Source organism: Oratosquilla oratoria, chromosome 15 (genome assembly GCF_046742065.1).
Source record: "Oratosquilla oratoria isolate Oo_2021 chromosome 15, ASM4674206v1, whole genome shotgun sequence".
NCBI lineage: Eukaryota > Metazoa > Arthropoda > Malacostraca > Stomatopoda > Squillidae > Oratosquilla > Oratosquilla oratoria.
In genome coordinates this window covers 3842208-3861702 of record NC_134791.1, presented here as the reverse complement: position 1 = coordinate 3861702, position 19495 = coordinate 3842208, and the positions used below count along the sequence as shown (strand labels likewise).

Here is a 19495-nt window from a genome sequence, read left to right as displayed (position 1 = left end):
GACAACTTCATTAAATTGCCGCATATTCTTAAGAATTTCAACATCCAAACCATTTTTAGGAACTCCAACACAGTCAAAAGTCTTTTGATTAAAAATTCCCCTGAAAATAAGGAAGGCTGTGTATATAAAATTCCATGTAAAGATTGCAACAAATGCTATGTTGGTCAGACTGGAAAGGAATTAAATGTTAGAATAAAGCAACACAAATATAGCGTTAGAAGTGGTCAAAAGTCCAACGCGTTATTTGTCCATCTTAGGGATTTTAACCATTGTATCAATTGGAATGAAGCTAAAGTAATTGTCAAAAGTAATTCTTATTTGAATAGAAACATCATAGAATCCAGTCTGATCAAGAATACATTTGTTAATAATTTAAATTTAAGTAAAGGATTATACAAATTGGATGAATTTATCATAACAAAAATTGTAAACCAAATGTCCGGACACTTGAGCCAATATGGCACTGGGAGAGATCCACCTTAACCTTCTGAGTATATATACTTGTCTCTTTTATGTATCTATACCTTGAAAATGTCTGAATAGACGAAAGCGCTCGGTCTCATCTCTTTCATTTTCCCAGTGGTTTGTCTGCATACTAGTATCACGCGTTCAAGTGATTTCTTCTGCATATATATATATATATATATATATATATATATATATATATATGCGTAGATAACCACTAGGAAAAGTAAGCTAACGAACCAGAGCGCTTTCGTATAATTACATCTTCAGTGCTGATACCAAAAAAGGAACTGAGGATGCAATTATACGAAAGCGCTCTGCTTGCTTCGTTAGTTTACTTTCCCTAGTGGTTACGTACGCATTTGTGAACACACGTTCCTAGTGTTTTTATTGCATATATATATATATATATATATATATATATATATATATATAATATAATATATATAGTATATACACATATATAAATATAAATATATATATATATATATTTTTTCATCCGACCTAGTTATGGACCAAAAGGTCTCCAGTCGGTCTGCTCCTCTTTGTAATCCTTTGCAATATTCTCCGTTTCTCATTTCCTCCCTAGTTGACATTTTCCAATTTTATAGTATTTGATATTTCATAATTATTTTTATATTCATAATTAACTATGTTTCTTAGAAATAAAGTTTCATAAATCGTAATTGTCCAGATTATTTCTATCCTCTTAAATCGATCAGAACCTGGATAAATATTAATATTAACTCTGTTTAATTAGGACAAATATTATTAAAGTAATTAAGCCCTAAAATAGTGACATAATTTTCTGTAATCTTGTTCTTTGTATGTTCTCCTTTTGCACAAAACAGTCAATTTTGACCCTTACGTCAAGGATAAGGTCGACAACTGACTAGATTAAACAAACAAACAAAATCATACACCACTTCGAAAGAGGTTAACTAACGTGGACTAAATCTAGGATTAATGATTTGTGAAAAACTCCCCCTATCAGGAGGACTTTGTGGCGTGGAATCGAGTGAACTGTGCCCTTGGACCCCAGCGAGTTGGACCAAGGGCACGGTTCATTCAATTCCACGCGGCGAAGTCCTATGTAAGGGGCACCGTTATAGCCTCCTGATAGGGAAGAGGGGAGGGCAAGTTTTGGTCTCGCATCACACCCAGGGTAAGGGTGGCAGCTTCGGTCGCAGCTCAGCGTCTCCTGGTGTAAGTCCGTATAACAACGTTTAACTGTGGATGAATTGGACCATCTGGCTGGTCCCCAGCTGGCACCGGATCGAACCAGCTACGTCCAGCTGCTGCCATCATTGATTAGTCCCTTTGTCAACTTCAGTAGCACCCCTACGGATCAGAGACACTCATCCTTCCTGTATATCTGGGGATTCCCCCCTCCCCCCCGAAAAAATTGTGTATATATATATATATATATATGTTATATATATATAATATATATATATACATATATATGTACATATATATATATATATATATATATATATATATATATATATATATACATATTCACACATGCAAAGTAGACCACTTGGAAAAAATAAACTAACGAAGCAGAGCGCTTTCGTATATTACATCCAGTGCAATAAGTACTTTTTGCACTGAAGATGCAATATACGAAAGCGCTCTGCTTCGTTAGTTACTTTTTTCTAAGTGGTCTACTTTGCATAAGTGAACACACGAACCCGTGTTCTTATTAGCATTTATATATACATATATATCAGTTGCATAAAATATATAGCCAATACCCCATACGGAGTGGGTACTATGGGTGATACTACGTCTACACACTATAAATACACTAGAAAAAGAATTGGTTACTAGTTTCCAAGTGTATAACCGCACTAGAGAAAGTAAAGTACGATCTTGTGAACAGGATATTCCAACGTGGTAGATATACTAAACAAAAAAAGAAAAAACAAATGCTAAAATACAGAATAATAACATATATCCTTTATCTACATATATAACATATATCCTTTATCCGCGGCCTTTGTACAAACCCTGTACAGCTAGACAGACAAGTTCTTGTGCACCTTATATCCTACAGATGCTGCATTTGACAAAGAGCATTTGGTAAAAAAAAATATGAGGGATTTTTATCATGAACGAGTGGGCTCAGCCTTTTGTTTACATCCTATTGTTTACATATGTTGCCATGACAACGACGGTCACCTTGCGCTCAGTCAATGGCTGATGAAAAGTCTTTTAATTTCATCTTGATGACGAATTATATTTATTCTTTATCTTTTATATAGGCAAAACAAAATATATAAAAATTTGTAGTCCAAAATAAGGTTAGATTGGAATAATTTCAACAATATTTTGTGCGGAGCATATGATGCATATCCAACCTTTGATCAAATCAATCAATCAATCTGCCATTAGGAGTCCCCTGTTGGACGAAAACCTCTGCCACGTTACTCCTGCAAAATTCTCTATCTCACCCACCACCTTCTACAGCAGGTTGACGAAGTGCCCTTTGGAGGACGTCCTCGGACTGCGGCGTTGGGTGCTCCTCCACGACCACTGCGCAGCCTCTGACTCTCTGTTCACTCGAGTACGAGTATATCCTCGAGTTTAAGCTGGTCCTCAAAGTGCCGATCCTTAGTGTTATACTATGAGTATGATGGGCGACTATCAAGACCCACGCAGTGACAGTATTTAAGGACCTCGAAGACGACCTTCGAGAACATCGAAGACGATATCGAGTGGGACCTCAGAGACGATCTCGAGTGGGATCTCGAGTGTGTCATCGACGACGGTCTCGAGTGGGGCCTCAGGGATGATATCGAGAGGGCCCTCAAGGACAATATCGAGTGGGACCTCAGGGACGATCTCGAGTATAACATTGGGGACAATATCGAGTGGTACATCGAGGACGTTTTCGAGTGGTGCATCGGACGATGTCAAGTGGGACCTCGGGGACGATGTTGAGTGGGACCTCGGGGACGATGTCGAGTGGGACCTCGGGGACGATGTCGAGTGGGACCTCGGGGACGATGTCGAGTGGGACCTCGGGGACGATGTCGAGTGGGACCTCGGGGACGATGTCGAGTGGGACCTCGGGGACGATGTCGAGTGGGACTTCGGGGACGATGTCGAGTGGGACCTCGAGGACGATGTCGAGTGGGACCTCGGGGACGATATCGAGAGGGACCTCAGGGACGATGTCGAGTGGGACCTCAGGGACGATGTCGAGTGGGACCTCGGGGACGATGTCGAGAGGGACCTCGGGGACGATGTCGAGTGGGACCTCGGAGACGATGTCGAATGGGACCTCGGGGACGATGTCGAGAGGGACCTCGGGACGATATCGAGAGGGACCTCAGGGACAATATCGAGTGTGACATCGCGGACGACCTCGAATGTGACATCGAGGACGATTTCGAGTGGTACCTCAGGGACGATCTCGAGTGTGAAATCGAGGACATTATCGAGTGGTACATCGAGGACGATATCGAGAGGGACCTCAGGGACGATGTCGAGTGGGACCTCAGGGACGATGTCGAGTGGGACCTCAGGGACGATGTCGAGTGGGACCTCGGGGACGATGTCGAGAGGGACCTCGGGGACGATGTCGAGTGGGACCTCGGAGACGATGTCGAATGGGACCTCGGGGACGATGTCGAGAGGGACCTCGGGACGATATCGAGAGGGACCTCAGGGACAATATCGAGTGTGACATCGCGGACGACCTCGAATGTGACATCGAGGACGATTTCGAGTGGTACCTCAGGGACGATCTCGAGTGTGAAATCGAGGACATTATCGAGTGGTACATCGAGGACGATTTCGAGTGGTGCATCGATGTCGAGTAGGACCTCAGGGACGATGTCGTGTGGGACCTCAGGGACGATGTCGAGTGGGACCTCGGGGACGATGTCGAGTGGGAACTCGGGACGATATCGAGAGGGACCTCGTGGACAATATCGAGTGGGACCTAGGGGACGATGTCGAGTGCGACATCGAGGACGATTTCGAGTGGTACCTCAGGGGCGATCTCGTGTGTGACATCGAGGACAATATCGAGTGGTACATCGAGAACGATTTCGAGTGGTGCCTCGAACGACGTCGAGTGGGACCTCGGGGACGATGTCGAGTGGGACCTCAATCCAGCAATTTAAATTTGAAGAAAATATAGAAAAGAAGCTTAATGTTAGTGAATACAACAACTGTTGAATAAGAAATTTGATAAATAAGCCGAGAAAGTAAAAACCAGATCTTACCGATGTTAAATCTTCATCATCTCCACCTTCCCGCTCTATGACGTCATATCGCCAGGAGCGTTACTATTGGTGAAAAGGTTCTTGTCGCCCCTCTCCGTCAACCAATCGTAGGCCTCAATACGAAATGCTTCAGGCATTAGTTGCAACATTAAAATGATATGAAGAATATTATACGTTTCCATTAATAGTCAGGCTTTCATAGAAATAAATCGTATTCTAATATTAACTTCTCAAATGTAATGATCGCAACTTCGTAGAGAATAAATTCCTTCACCATGCATTTCCGATAAAATCATTATTAGGTGACACATTCCAACACGATCACAGTTGTAGGCTACTATTTACATACTTGTAACTACATAATGATTTGTCTAGATATGCGGCAGCTCATGAAAATATTGCTTTGCTATGATGTAGACTTGCTATAACCACATTTCAATATTGATATTTTTCTAACATATGAAACTGATCAATCGGTCAACAAACCTTTGTGGTTATTTTTTTGTGCAAATGTGGATCCGCACTGTGAACGTGGGACGATCTTCAGGGTCTGAAATTTCCTGATTTTAATTATCATCCTTATTCCCTCTACACATAAGGCCGTATGTTGTCCATCACAAACGTTTGAAATTTTGTGACTAACAAATATCAGCCCTATTTTCTCCTTGCATAAGGTAAAGTTGGTTGTTGCTGCATTTTCTAAGACATTTTCCTCACGTAATTGTCCTCAGCTTTAAAATCGGCCGCTGTTTGCCAGAATATCTAAAATATAATCGTAGCGAAATCGTATATATATATATTTTCAACTTAATGATATTGCTTGGCGTTATACTCGTACATACAAGATACTGAATTATAGTAATAATAAAAATTGCCAAAATTATTCAATACATCGACAATAGCTGTGAAAAATAACTATTCTACCCCGTCCCCGGGAAGCTCCCAGGTCGATTCCCGATCCATCTTTATATATAAGTAAATGAATTAATACAAAACAAATACAATATAATAAAAAAAAAATCAAACTCGCTCCATACAAACATTACCATGCACACTCACAGGCCCAAACAAAACCGTATACACACACACACACACACATACGCATAGAGACAGCCGCCCTCATATTTATGTGATGACGTCGACAAGACGTATCCAATGTCCTTGACCGAGCCGAGTGTAGTATTGATTTCATCCTCACGCTATTATTCCCTCCCTCTACGCCCCAAGCATACACACACATACACAACGCGTGTAGCGGGTACCAAAAATCATTGGAGGCGGGGTTAGGGGGGGTCTGGGAAGGGGGTAGAAGGGGGGAATATATTAAGGTTGTGCTAACGAGAATTTGTGTTCAATCAATACACGGAGCAGTTGCGCATTGCATGTCCATTTTTTTTTTTTTTTTTAGCGGGCGTGCTCATAGTCTCTAAGTCTTGATTTTTAATCTTATCTGTTTATTTGTATTGTTAATATCATGTCTAATCACTTATCTGATGGATTATGTTTAATCACATTTTTGTGTTTATTTTATTTGTTTATTATTCTATCAAATCTACTTACATATATTTTTGAGTGGGTTTATCTGTATTTCGTATGTCTTGTCTTGTACACTACCACACACACACATTATATATATATATATATATATATATATATATATCTTTTATTTGTATTGTTAATATCATGTCTAATCACTTATCTGATGGATTATGTTTAATCACATTTTTGTGTTTATTTTATTTGCTTATTGTTCTATCAAATCTATTTACATATATTTTTGGGTGGGTTTATCTGTATTTCGTATGTCTTGTCTTGTACACTACCACACACACACATTATATATATGTATATATATATATATATATATATATATATATATATATATATATATATATATATATATATATATACATATATATATATATATATGGGAGCGAGTGGCGTCTCCCAGACAGCTGGAGAAAAGGGGTTCCTTTCTTAGAGCACAGCGGGGGAGAATTTCCCTCCCCTGAGACGCCATCTTGAACCCTTTGTCGCTGTTTTATCTCGCTAATAAAATCGCCTGACGACATCCATGACAGACACAAGATCCGAGTATCACTATGCTATTTAATTCGTGTCGAATTTAAGCGCATAGATTTTTAAATTATTTTATTTTATTCAGTATTAGACGAACATAGGCGTGAATCTTTAATCTCTCGATATATTTTAGTTAAATCTATTTTCACGGGAATGAATGTGAAGCTATTGCAATAAAACACAATGAAATTAACAAATAAACCAAAACGTACACCGATGATGACGGTTGCAGGATAACATTATCATGATAAATGTATATTAACCGCAGGAAATGCTGCCACATAAGGTTACATGAAAATATAATTAATAAATACAACAATTATCATTATAATAATAATAACTGGGATCAATATGGGGACCCCGAGAATCTTTATTCTGGCTGCTGTAAGCCGATTTTATTCAGCTGAAGGAAACCCGCTCTATGGCAAAAGGTTGATGTTTATTTGATCCTCAAGGTTTGCAATTACTTCAAAATACATTTCCCCACTCTTTCATTTTGTTTTCCCCGTGCATTTCTTCAGAAATCATCCCCCCACTAAACCAAATGTTGCTAACCTAACCGATGGGAATTTGGTGGAACGAGTTAACCAAATTAAATTTGGCGTCATGAGAAGTCGCCATACTTTGGTCCCGTTTCCCGCCACGCCGCTACATCTGGTGGCGTCGAACCCCCATCTGCTATTTATGGCCTCAGACATAAACTTTATTTTAAGTCTCCCTGTAGGCTTTCTCAAGGTACGCCAGCCCGCGCGTGTATGTGCGTGATTCACCAAGGTCTTTGATCACGTGTTGGACTCGTGACCGACATCTATTACCCTTCAAATTGAGAATTCTTATATACCCCGATCTATGGACAATGCTGTGACATACACATTTTCAGTCATGTGCAAAGCTCGAATTCAGATAATTGAATTAACGTGTGTGCGCGCGTCTGTCCGTATGTACACACGCATGAACGCGTCTAATGTGCACATGTACACGTTTGCTTTGTCTACTTGAACACTGTAGCCTTACATGCGTGCATTTGTCGTTTTCTAGACTGTCTGGTCGACCGCGTTCAATTTTTCCTCATTTGATGTTTTTTTTTTAAAACTGAGCTTATCTTTTATCTTTCTTTGTTTATCTATTCTATTTTAATTAGTCATAAGACTTTCTTCACTTCTTTTATAGTTTGAGTCGTTTCCATTTCGTGATTAATTTCACTCGCCTATTATTTTCACGACGGCACACTAAGCATGCTCATTTCTTTTGTTACTTCGTTTGGGTAGAAACGACTTTGGTTACAATATTCTAGACTTCCGTAAGAACATCTAACAATGCGCCTAACATTCGTATTCTAGGTTTAAAACTTCTTTACGTTCGTCATTTCAGCTTTTCATTATGACGCATTAAATCTGACATCTGGAAATTATATATATATATATTGCAACCGAAGTCACTTCTACTCAAACGAAGGAGCAAAAGCAATGAACATGATAGCGAGATAACCAAAATAATACACGAGTTCAGAAATTTACCGTGCAGGCACCTTAACTTACACTAAAAGGACACAGCGTGCGGGGTGATCTGATAGATGTGTTCAAGCGAATAAAGGTCTCCCACAAGGGTGATACAGACAAGGTCATCATATTAAGACGACAGGGCAGGCTTCGCGGTAATGGATTTAAATTGGACAAACTTAGATTTAAGAAGGAAATAGACTTAGTAACCATGTAGTGAATGCTGAAACTATTGGATGGTTTGAGCAAAAATTAGACAACTTTATGGATGGGAATGACACGAGATAATGGACATGGAACTGCCTGGTGTAGGCCTTATGGTCCCTTGCAGTCTCAAGTTCACCCTTATTTACTGGGTGTAAATATATACAGTAATAACGATCTGATAGCATGATTAAGTGATATGACTATTTTTTCATAACTAACACATGGGGATTGCCTGTCAAGCAGGGAAGGGAGAGGACATGGATGTTGTGAATTTCGCTTGAAGGGAGTTCTTGTCTGTCCCATAAAGTCTGAAGTGGATAAGGTTGGTGGGTTGCCATGGAAACAAAGCTGTGGGAAGTAAACTAGCTTTGGCTGTCTGACCCTGCTGTGGTGGTGCTGTGTCTTGCTGCATTGCTTCTGACCCAGGCAGTGGGCTGGAAACAGGGATGAACTTCACCCCTAGGGAAATAGATGTTTACTAGGGAAACAAATAGGTCTAGGGAATGTATACCTTGACTGGCTACCTCGCTTATAAGGGGGAAGAGACCTTTTGGTACATAAATAATACAAGTGGTTTGTCTATCTTAGTTGGCCCACCCCACTTTTAAGGGCAAGAAGCATTTTGGCATATATTATGTATAATCAGACTTCTGCCTTGCAAGTCTCTGTATCCTCACATATAATACTACACACCCATGCAAGATGGTCATACCTTTCTGTGTACATGTACAGGAAAGGATCCTGTCATGTTATAATCCCATGATACAAAGACAATCAGGGTAGACGCTTGATATCACCAATTACCTACCAACCCACTACATTTCAAATGAAAGTGTGTAGCCTATATGTGAGTGGTTGAATACCCAACACAACTACACACTTTTATTAATAATATGTAAACCTCAGCCATGGCTGAGGCAATGATGTAATGTATAATAAGCAGATATAGATAGAAACCTGGCACCTATGATATTAGAAATGCCAGGTCAGCATTTTGACCTGGGACATCCAGGCAGGTCCAAAGACTGGCATTCTGACCATGACAGTACTTGCAAATGGTCACTCTCACAATTGTATCCTCTGGCTAATATACTCAAAAGGACACTTTGAGTTTTAATCTGGGGTATATCCCTCAACCCAAGGATACATCTCTCTACCTGAAGAGCGGTCCTGGGCTGATGGTGTGAGGATGTAAACACACCAACAAATCTTGGGAAATTAGTGATGGTGTTATTATCCTATCATCACATCCCTTTCTTTCCCACTCAAATTCCAAAGTAATTTAGTTTAGTGACCATTGGACTTGAATCTATCAATTAAACAATCAATATAAATTCATCTGTTACCACAGGTTTTCCTTGTAGAACTTTCAAATGAACATAATATACTATAATGGTAATATGTACAATACATACAGTTCATATACCAAAGGCTTTCTTCCCCCTTACACGGGAAGTAGCCAGAAAACAAAGGCATAAAAACCACTCCCACCCATTCCATCCCCTACATATTCCACTCCCCTCTACCTTCTTCCCTCACTCTTATCTTGGCACCTCTTGGATGTCAGGTCATCCCTGCATCTTGTCCACTGTATATCCACAAAATGCTTTTTCATCTTTTAAGGGAGGAATGAATTAAAGCACATGTCTGCAATCATTCATACATGCATACCAAAGGTCCTTTTTCCCCCCTTATGTAGGGGAAGCCAAATCAAAACACACACCCCTTCCCAGGGGAGAAATAACTTTGGGCTGCGAAGGGATTTCTCCCCCACATTATAAACAAATAAAACCAATTCAACTTCATATTAGTACTTTAGGAATGAAGGGCCACCCTGTTTTCCGTCTCACTGATTGAATTAAAAGCAACACAGCAAAGGACAGTTCCTCTAGAGCCTTGAGTTTAACTGACTGAAAACCACAGCCTCTCTCTTGCAAGATTTGCAGCCTTCAGGTAAACATTTCTATGTTGTATTAGTTTGGGATTGTTTTTATGTTTTTGGAAAAGGGGAGAAGCAGTCATTGGTTGTTGGCTCTCCTTCTGTGAAAAAGTGGAGGACAAATAGTCAAAGTTGATTGAAAAAGATCTTGGAGATCAAGTGACAATTCCTCTGGATGGAATCAAGAACAATGACGAGATCTGATGACAAGCAAGAGAGAGAGTGTGATTTTACAGAGCCTAAATGTGTGATTTTCTACTCAGAAAATGGCAGTGATGGTTCAACTACCTTTTACCAGGTGATGGAATTTTGTTGTTATGTTTCTGTGCACTCATGACTGAGTTATATGTTGAACAGATTACTTACCTTCAAGAGATTTGGTCATGTGTGTATGTATTAACACAAAGAATGCATTACAGCTGAACTGTTATGAACAAATACAACACTCAAATACCTGGTTCTCCTAGTTGTGTGTCTATCAATAAATACACACCTATACCAAAGGCTTTCCCCCTTACAAGGGAGGTAGCCAAAAGAACAAAGGCATAAGATCTATCAATAAATACTGTACATTCAAACCAAATCTAAGATGAGGGGGAAACAATGGGTGTTGGATGGGATCAGAATGGGTAGAAATGGGTGCATGCCTTGGCTGGCTATGTCCTTTATAAAATGGATGACGACGACAACATTCCCTAGGCTGTCTAGCCAAAAAGTCCTCCCAGAGGAATACAATGGTTGGATTGGGACTTTCACATTAATCCCTTGTGGGGTGTATGTTGTCCTGTTGGCATGTGTAATTGTGTACAATGCAGTCTTCCATAATGTGTTGTATAGTTTGGGGTGGGATGTTACATCCTGGACAGATATCTGTGATGCACTCATCCATCCACCTCTGGTAATTTAGAAGGGCTGGACGGTGATGTGCCGCAGCCTGGCCAGATGGACTTTGTCCTCTCAAGAGAGAGAGGATTCAGAGGGAAGGATGTCGGTATGTGTGTGTGTATTTACCTAGTTGTACTTTATGGGAAGGGGAGCTATGCTCATGGTGTCCTGCCTTTGTATCTTGCAGTGTCTAGTTTGCTCTTAAATTCGTGTATGGTTTTTGCACACACTATTGTTTTGTCCAATTTGTTTGTGTGTGTGTGTGTGTGTGTGTGTGTGTGTGTGTGTGTGTGTGTTGGGGAGGGGGGTTTGGTATGTAGAAAGATAGAAATACAAAGAATAATCTTTGTTTTTGTATTTTGAGAACTGACCAATATCCACATCAACACACCTCACTTGAACAGCTACAGCACTTTTGATCAATCAATCCGTTTCCCTCAGTCTCTCGTGCATAATACCCACAATCTTCAGGTAACTGGCAACAGCCTCTGGGGAGGACCAGAGGTAATTTAGAGAAGAGATATTGCATTTGTGTCTCAGGATTGTGAGTGTGAGGTGTCGTGGTATTGGGTGTTCTATGTCCTCTGTGAGGTAGATTGGTCTAGGGCAACCTGAATCTGTGGCCAGGCCCCTTCTGTGTCGATACTCTTTTACATCACTTATGACATCAAAACAAAAGAAAAAATACATAAATTTTATTGGAAAAATTAAAAATCACGAGAAAAAAAAATTACAAAAAGTTGACACAAACGTAGGCCCACAACTTCTCTACTTCTTTCTTTCTAGATTGGCCATCTTGGAATATAGAAAAAAGGAGAGGATCTAAAAACAAATCTTCTGCTCCTTTGGCAGTGAAACTTACCAACACTCAAGGTCTTCTCCCTGCTTCTTTGGCAGTGAAACTTACCAACACTGAAGGTCTTCTCTGGGTTGTTGAAAAAGTACCGCAGTCTTGAATATGCAGTGCATAATTGACTATATAAACGCATCTATTACTTTGGTTTCTCCTTTGTTCTGCTATCCAACATACTGTTGTAGTTTTTCGTAACCGGCCATCACCAAAAACTTGAAACTGCTGTCGTCTGTGAGGTCTGACAGTTCATCACACTCAAGGAATTCATTGACAGGTAAGAGCAATTCCTGAATATCACTTCCTGTATAAAAAAAAATAATAATAAAAATAAATAAAAAATAAAATAAATAAATAATATATTCACATATAACAAGGGCTTTCTCCCCCTTACAAGGGAGATAGATAAAGTCATACATACATATAACAAGGGCCTTTTTCCCCCCTTACAAGGGAGGCAGCCAAAGTCAAAAGGCATAAATCTACTCCCTCCCATTCCATCTCCACATACTCCACTCCCATTCACCACCCCTCCCTCCCTCTTTTCTTGGCTCCTCCTGGATGACAGGTCATCCCTGCATCTTGCCCACTGCCCTGGGTCAGAAGCAATGCAGCAAGACACAGCACATCCACAGCAAGGCTGCTTCATTTAATTGGTGACCTCCCCTCTCTGTCCCCTCATGCAGAAAAAGAGAAGACAGGGAGAAATCCCTTTGGGCTGCATCAAAATATAATTCACACATATTCCCTCAGACCCCCATCCTCCACCCACACCCTTCCATGCATCACAGCATCATCCATACACAACCATTCTCCACTCACCCCTATTTTCTGTCTTTTCCCTTCCTTCCTCAACAGACATCCCCCTCTTTCCCAATGCCTCTTTTGCCCCATCCATCCATCTCATCCTTGGTCATCCCCTCAAGAACACTCCATCCACCTCTGCCTTCCACACCTCTTTTACTAATCTTTCTTCACTCATTTTTTCCATGGTTCCAAACCATCCCAATACTCTTTCATCAACCCTATCGCCCAATTCCTTTTACACGACCGTTCTCATCCTCACCTTCTCGTTTCTAAGTCTATCCAGCCTAATAATTCATATCATACTTCTCAGACACTTCATCTTAAATACATTGAAACTCCGCTTCACTTCCTCTCTTATGGGCCATGTTTCTGCCCCATACAGTGCTGTGGGCACAATCATTCCTTCATACAATCTCCTCTTATCATCCATTCCTAAATGTCTATTTCTCATTACACTTTTCAATCCCCCATGGCATTTACTTGCTTCTCTCAATCTACATTCTAACTCCACCTCCACTCCTCCCTTTCCTGCCACATTCGCACCCAAGTATCTAAAACTATCCACTTCCTCCAGTCTCTCTCCCTTAATACTCACTTCCAGTCTGCTGCCACTTTCTCCCCTTGTACATCTCATCACCTTTTACCCACATTTATCTTCAACTTCCTTCTTTCACACTTTCCCAAACTGTCACTAACTTCCTCAATCCCTCCTCTGATTCTGCTACAAGCGGTGTCGTCCACAAACAACAGCTGGCTTATCTCCCACTTTTCTCCATTTTCTTTAACCATCTCCAATCCCAGACCCGTTACGCACCACCTCATCCATGTATAAATTGAGCAGTCAAGGTGACATAACACATCCTTGGCCAAGTCTCACCTTTACCTCAAATCACTCACTCTCTCCATTTCTGATTCTAACACAAGCTCTACTATTCTCGTAAAAACTCTTGACTACTTATAACAGCTTTCCTCCTATCCTATATATTTGCAATACCTCCCACAATGCCTTGCTGTCTACCTTCTCATAAGCCTTTTACAAATCCATAAAAGCCCAAGAAATATCCTTACCTTTTCCTAAAACTGTCTCGTATATCTGTCTTACCACAAAAATCTGGTTTATGCAACTCATACCAGTCCTAAACCCACACTGTTCCTCACCAAGTACTCCCTCTGTTCCTCTCCTAATCCTATTGTACTCTAAGTTGCTAGCATTATGCTACATGTACATTTAGTAAATGCGTAGTTAGAATTCCGTATGTGTGTTTGTACATGGGTGCCACAGCGTGAATCTTCGAGAACGTCCATAATTGCCATTGGTACATCTTAAGTAATTATCAAATTATTTGTAATGCGAAAGTTGAGTGAATGGGATATAGATCCTTATTACTATCAAATTTGAAGTTGTCATGTAACTGAAAGTGTATGAATGTAAAATTTCTGTGTGCGAGTGAATAATTAAAATAATTGTATAAATTAGATTTAGCAACTGTTTTTGGATCAGTCACGCAGGCAGTGAACAGCGTGAGCTCTCGTAGGGTGCATTTCAGGTCATTTTTCTTGACTGTGGTGAAAGAGTGTGAAGACGTAGATTGTACTTTTCACGTACAATATATATTAACTTTTGACGTGCAGCGTTTTACTCCACCTTATTGTTAACCAACCAATAATCCTCTCAATCAAAACCCTCCCATAAGTTTTCCCAACTACACTTAACAAACTGATTCCTCTGAAACTACTACACTCACACTTGTCCCCTTTTCCCTTGTAAAGTGGAACTATACAGGCACTCCTCCAGCCCTCCGGCACTCTACCCTCTCTTAAACAAACATTAAATAACCTCACCAGCCAGTCCACCACAACTATACCTACTTTTTTTCAGACATTCTGCATGGCATCCATCCAACCCAGGTGCCTTACCTGGTAAATACGGTAATAATCTCCCTGGACACCATATAAACCATTACCTCCCTTTTGAACAAATCTGTACAACAAATTCTATTACTAGCCCGACACCTAAACCCTTACCTTGTGTAAATGCCAATTCAATCGTCTTAAAGAGAAGGGTATCGCTGATGGCATCAATTGGGTTATCAACGTCCAAATCTGACCAACTGTTACGTCGAACGGCTCTGACCCAAATGTCTTTCTTGAGTTGCTGAGCTTCTTCGAGACTAGGAACATATGCCAGGAGATCTAAAGCTTTCTTGAAATCAAACTCGTTAGCATACAAGTTCTCTTCTCCAGTGTACATCTAAAGAAAATGGGTAAAGAAATAGATAAAATACATTACGAGACTACAATCTATTATAATACAAATATAGCTGGAATGTGTTTAATTCATAAACACTGAGAAAAATAGTAAATACATATCGTAAACATGATACCAAATTTCTACATGAGCACGAGTGAAACATTATGAAAAAAAAAATAATAATAATAAATAAATAAATAAATAAATAAATAAATAAGATAAAATAAATAAATAAAATAGATAAAAAAAAAAAATAATAATAATAATAATAAATAAAATAGAATAAAATAAAAATAATCTATCAAAAAGATTCCAAAACTTTAAAACTGTCATTCAACTCACATGGATTAACTGAGTAGGCGTGAGGACACGCATTGTGTCGGCATCGAGGGAATGCGCAGAGAGGACGCTCTCGGGAAGCTGTTCCTGGAAGAGAATCAGATCTTCCTCCTGACTCATTTCCGTTTCCAACTCGTCCCCAATCGCTCCGCTTGCCAAGCCGCACAATTTGCTGAGACTCAGGAGTGTCTGGTATGAAACAAAAGAGAATCAGAAAATTGGAATGAATAGGTCAATACATGAAGATACACACAGATTACTGTTTTTTGAATGCTTGTAACAACATCTTTTCACTGTCATAGTTTTATATTGTTATAATCTTGTAGGATGTATATTTTCAGCAGAAATGCTGCTATACCCAATAAGCCAATGATTATTATCATTATTATATCTCGAACAAACTGAATGAAGAAACAGTGAGTGCAAAAACTATACCAGAATTTAAAATCAAACTGGATGCTGAAAGATACAAAAGCGGGTCACTACGAGCATAGCTCTCTTCCCCGTAAAATACAACTAGGTAAATACATAAATACAGCAAAGGCTTTTTCCCCCCTTACAAGGGAGGTAGCCAAAGGACAAAGGCATAAAAACCACTTCCACCCATTCCATCCCCACATACTCCACTCCCTTCCCTCCCTCTTATCTTGGCTCCTCCTGGATGACGGGTCATCCCTGTATCTCGCCTACGGCCCTTGGTCAGAAGCAGTGTCGCAAGACATGAAGATACTACATACAATATACTGTTAAACCTCGCCCAACAACACGACTTCAGTGTACATGAAATTTCACATTTACACAAACAGGTAAAATATCCCAGTGTTTGCCAAACACGACCATGATTCACGATAGCATGATCTGAATAGTCCACCCGGTCATTTTGTGAGCCCAATGTCTGGAGAGGGTCTGGGAACCTAACCTATTTTTTCCAATAAGATTTGTTATTTGCCCAACACGAAATTCATCCTGCACAATGGGCTAAGGAACCTAATATTTGTGTTGGGTGAGGTCTGACTGTATTATATACCAATTGGCTTCTTCCCCCTTATCAGTAATGAACCATGCCCTTGATCCAACTCACCAGGGTGAGCAGGGTTCAAATCATCATTGTCTCGACCTTCGCCACAAGTAACAATGTCCTGTAGTAAGCGAGTATTTCCACATCAGGACCCAGAAGACAGAACTGGTTTACCATCCCCGCTTCCTCATTCACTCAAAATAATTTACAGAACTGACAAGATCATCTCTTCTGACTGTGTCATTTTACTGTCCATTTACATCCATTCTCCCTTCACTCCTAACTTGTACACTCTCTTCCCCGCTTGACAGACATTCCTCTCGCACAAAAAGTCCCCTTCACCCCCATCCATTCACTGCATTCTTGGTCTTCCTTTCAATTTCCATCATCTACTTTTCTTCACACTTTTTCCTAACAATGTCCTTACTCCTTATTCCAATATATCCAAACCATCTCATTACTCTTTGATCTACCTCACTCGCTGGCTGAGCAGGTTAGGGCATCTTTACTTGCAGCAAAGGTCGAGGGGATGGTGGTTCAAGTCCTGCCACTGGCAAAGTTTAACCAAGGGCATGGTTCATTAAATTCCATGCTACAAAGTCCTCTCTGAGGGGCACCGTCCTAGCCTTCCAATAAAGGGGAATTTGTGATGTTATACCAGAGGTTCACAACCTTTTCTGGCTTGAGGCCCCCTTGCCCAGCCTTTCAGAAGTCCCCAGCACCCTTATTAGAAAATCTAAATTCTAGTTTGTCAGTATTTTGTTGATTCAACATCAGCGTAACAAAATTTCGTCCCTGGATAATATGAAAATACTCATCTTTACACTGATGCTGCTTTAGTGAACAAAAATGGATGACAATACAAAAATATAACTGTGAGAGTAATTTTTGCCCTGAATTTTGGTGGCACCCTCAGTTGATCTCACGGCATCCTTTGGTGTTGCGGCACACCAGTTGGGAACCACTGTGTTAAACCATATCCCATCACCTCATTCGTGTCAAAACTCACTGACACCATGGATGACCCAACAACAATAACGGCCAAAATCCATTCCTGACGGCATTACCTTCTTCCTGCTCAGGTAATTCGATTCCTCGTATGCGAGCTGTTTGAGCGTGCCATGTGCCTTTGTGAAGTCCCTCTGTTGCAGGTGATGCAGCCACGACAGCGAGGTGTAATCCTGCAGGAACCTGGCCAGTTCCCCGGCTCGTCCTCCGCTGTGACTGAGGAGTTTGCCTCGTTTTCCAGTTTCTAAGTACCATCGGAAAACAAAGTCGGGGAACCCCTGAAGGAAATTTTTTAAAGAATACTTTTTAGTGTTTGGACTTGGACACCAAAATCTTCACATCTCAAACTCCTTTTTAGAAGATGAAGAAGAAAATTAGCCTGTATATTTATGGATCTAGTGCCAATTTGGATTTATCTACATATGTACATATACACATGAAAAAAAAAAGTTATATATATATATATATATAACTTGAAGTCCACAAATATTGTGTCAAACTCACCTCAGATCCAAACTGATTCATGTATCTGTTTAACCTATCTTGGTTATCTGTTTTGTCACACACTTCCACAAGAGTTCTGAAGTCACAATACTTCTCCGCCAATCCCACCGCTTGGTCATATTGGCCATCAGCAACTGTAAAAAAACATTTAGAATTAACAAAACCATTAACAGAAACATCTATATACATACATATACCAAAGGTTTTTTTCCCCCTTACACGGGGTAGCCAAAAGGCAAAGGCATAGAAACCCCTCCCACCCATTCCATCCCCTACATACTCCACTCCCCTCTACCTTCTTCCCTCCCTCTTATCTTGGCACCTCCTGGATGACGGGTCATCTCTGCATCTTGTCCACTGAATACATGGGGACTTTAAAGCAATCAACCTTTTATATACACATAACTACAATACTCAACATGGCTAAGTCAAATCGCATGCTTACCGAGGGGTTGAATTAGATTATATCTGTCTCGTTCATAATCCTGAAGGAGCTTTTGATGCCAATCAACATCTAGAACAGCCAAGGACTGGAGATGGGGTTGGTAACCCGTCAGAACAATGTCACTCAGTTCGACCAGTTGCCCATACAGCTTTCCACGGGTAGAACCATCCTCAGCACGTGCCACACCGACCTACAGATTAATAACAACCTATTATTTCATAAAATATATATATATATACATATACCAAAGGCTTTTTCCCCCTTACATGGGGGGGTAGCCAAAAAGAAAAAGCCATAGAAACCACTCTCACCCGTTCCATTCCCTACATATTCCACCCCCTCCACCCTCCTCCCTCCCTCTTATCTTGGCACCTCCTGGAATACCTCACTATACGACAGAGTGCTATAAAGTAGGTAAAACAAATGTTGGGTGCATATATGTAAAAGCCCGAGGAGGCAAAAATTGAGGGGGGGAGGGGGTTGAAAGGGTCAGTGAACACAACCCCTCTATTATTTACAATTAAAACCCACCTCCATATACAAATTTTCGCATTGTGACTGGTCAACTGGGAACACAACTCAGTTGTTGTTGTTGTTGTTGTCGTTCCCTAGACTGTCTGTCCGAGCAGTCCCGTCTCCCCAAGGAAGGCCACAGCCGAAACTGGGTTTTCCCACAAATCCTTTATAGAGTGTATGTTGTGTTGTTTGCATGCATGATTGTGTATAATGCAGTCTTCCATTATGTGTTGTATGGTATGGGGTGAAGTGTTACATCCTGGGCAGCTGTTCACAACACGGTCGTCCAGCCTCTTCTGGTAGCTTAGAAGTGCTGGGTGGTGACCACATCGCAGTCTGGCCAAGTGGACTCTGTCCTTTCGTGGGAGAGAGGATTCAGAAGGGTGGATATCAGGGGGTCTGGCATGCAGCAGTGTGTTGTCTTTCAGTGTGTTAATGGAGC

The 19495-nt window shown here is 40.6% G+C and overlaps 1 protein-coding gene across 2 annotated transcripts in view; it reads right to left on the bottom strand.

Moving 5' to 3' along the window:
* Positions 1–11995: 11995 nt before the first annotated feature.
* Positions 11996–19495, bottom strand: part of Nup133 (nuclear pore complex protein Nup133) — a 43973-nt gene continuing 36473 nt past the window's right edge. For both annotated transcript variants that reach the window (XM_076198463.1, XM_076198464.1), the window contains 6 exons: positions 18538–18727; positions 18093–18226; positions 17648–17866; positions 15566–15751; positions 14998–15223; positions 11996–12469 (listed from right to left, as the gene is read on the bottom strand). In XM_076198463.1, coding sequence (XP_076054578.1) covers positions 12333–12469; positions 14998–15223; positions 15566–15751; positions 17648–17866; positions 18093–18226; positions 18538–18727 — 1092 coding nt within the window. In that variant the 3' untranslated portion in view covers positions 11996–12332. The remainder of the gene's footprint in view (positions 12470–14997; positions 15224–15565; positions 15752–17647; positions 17867–18092; positions 18227–18537; positions 18728–19495) is intronic.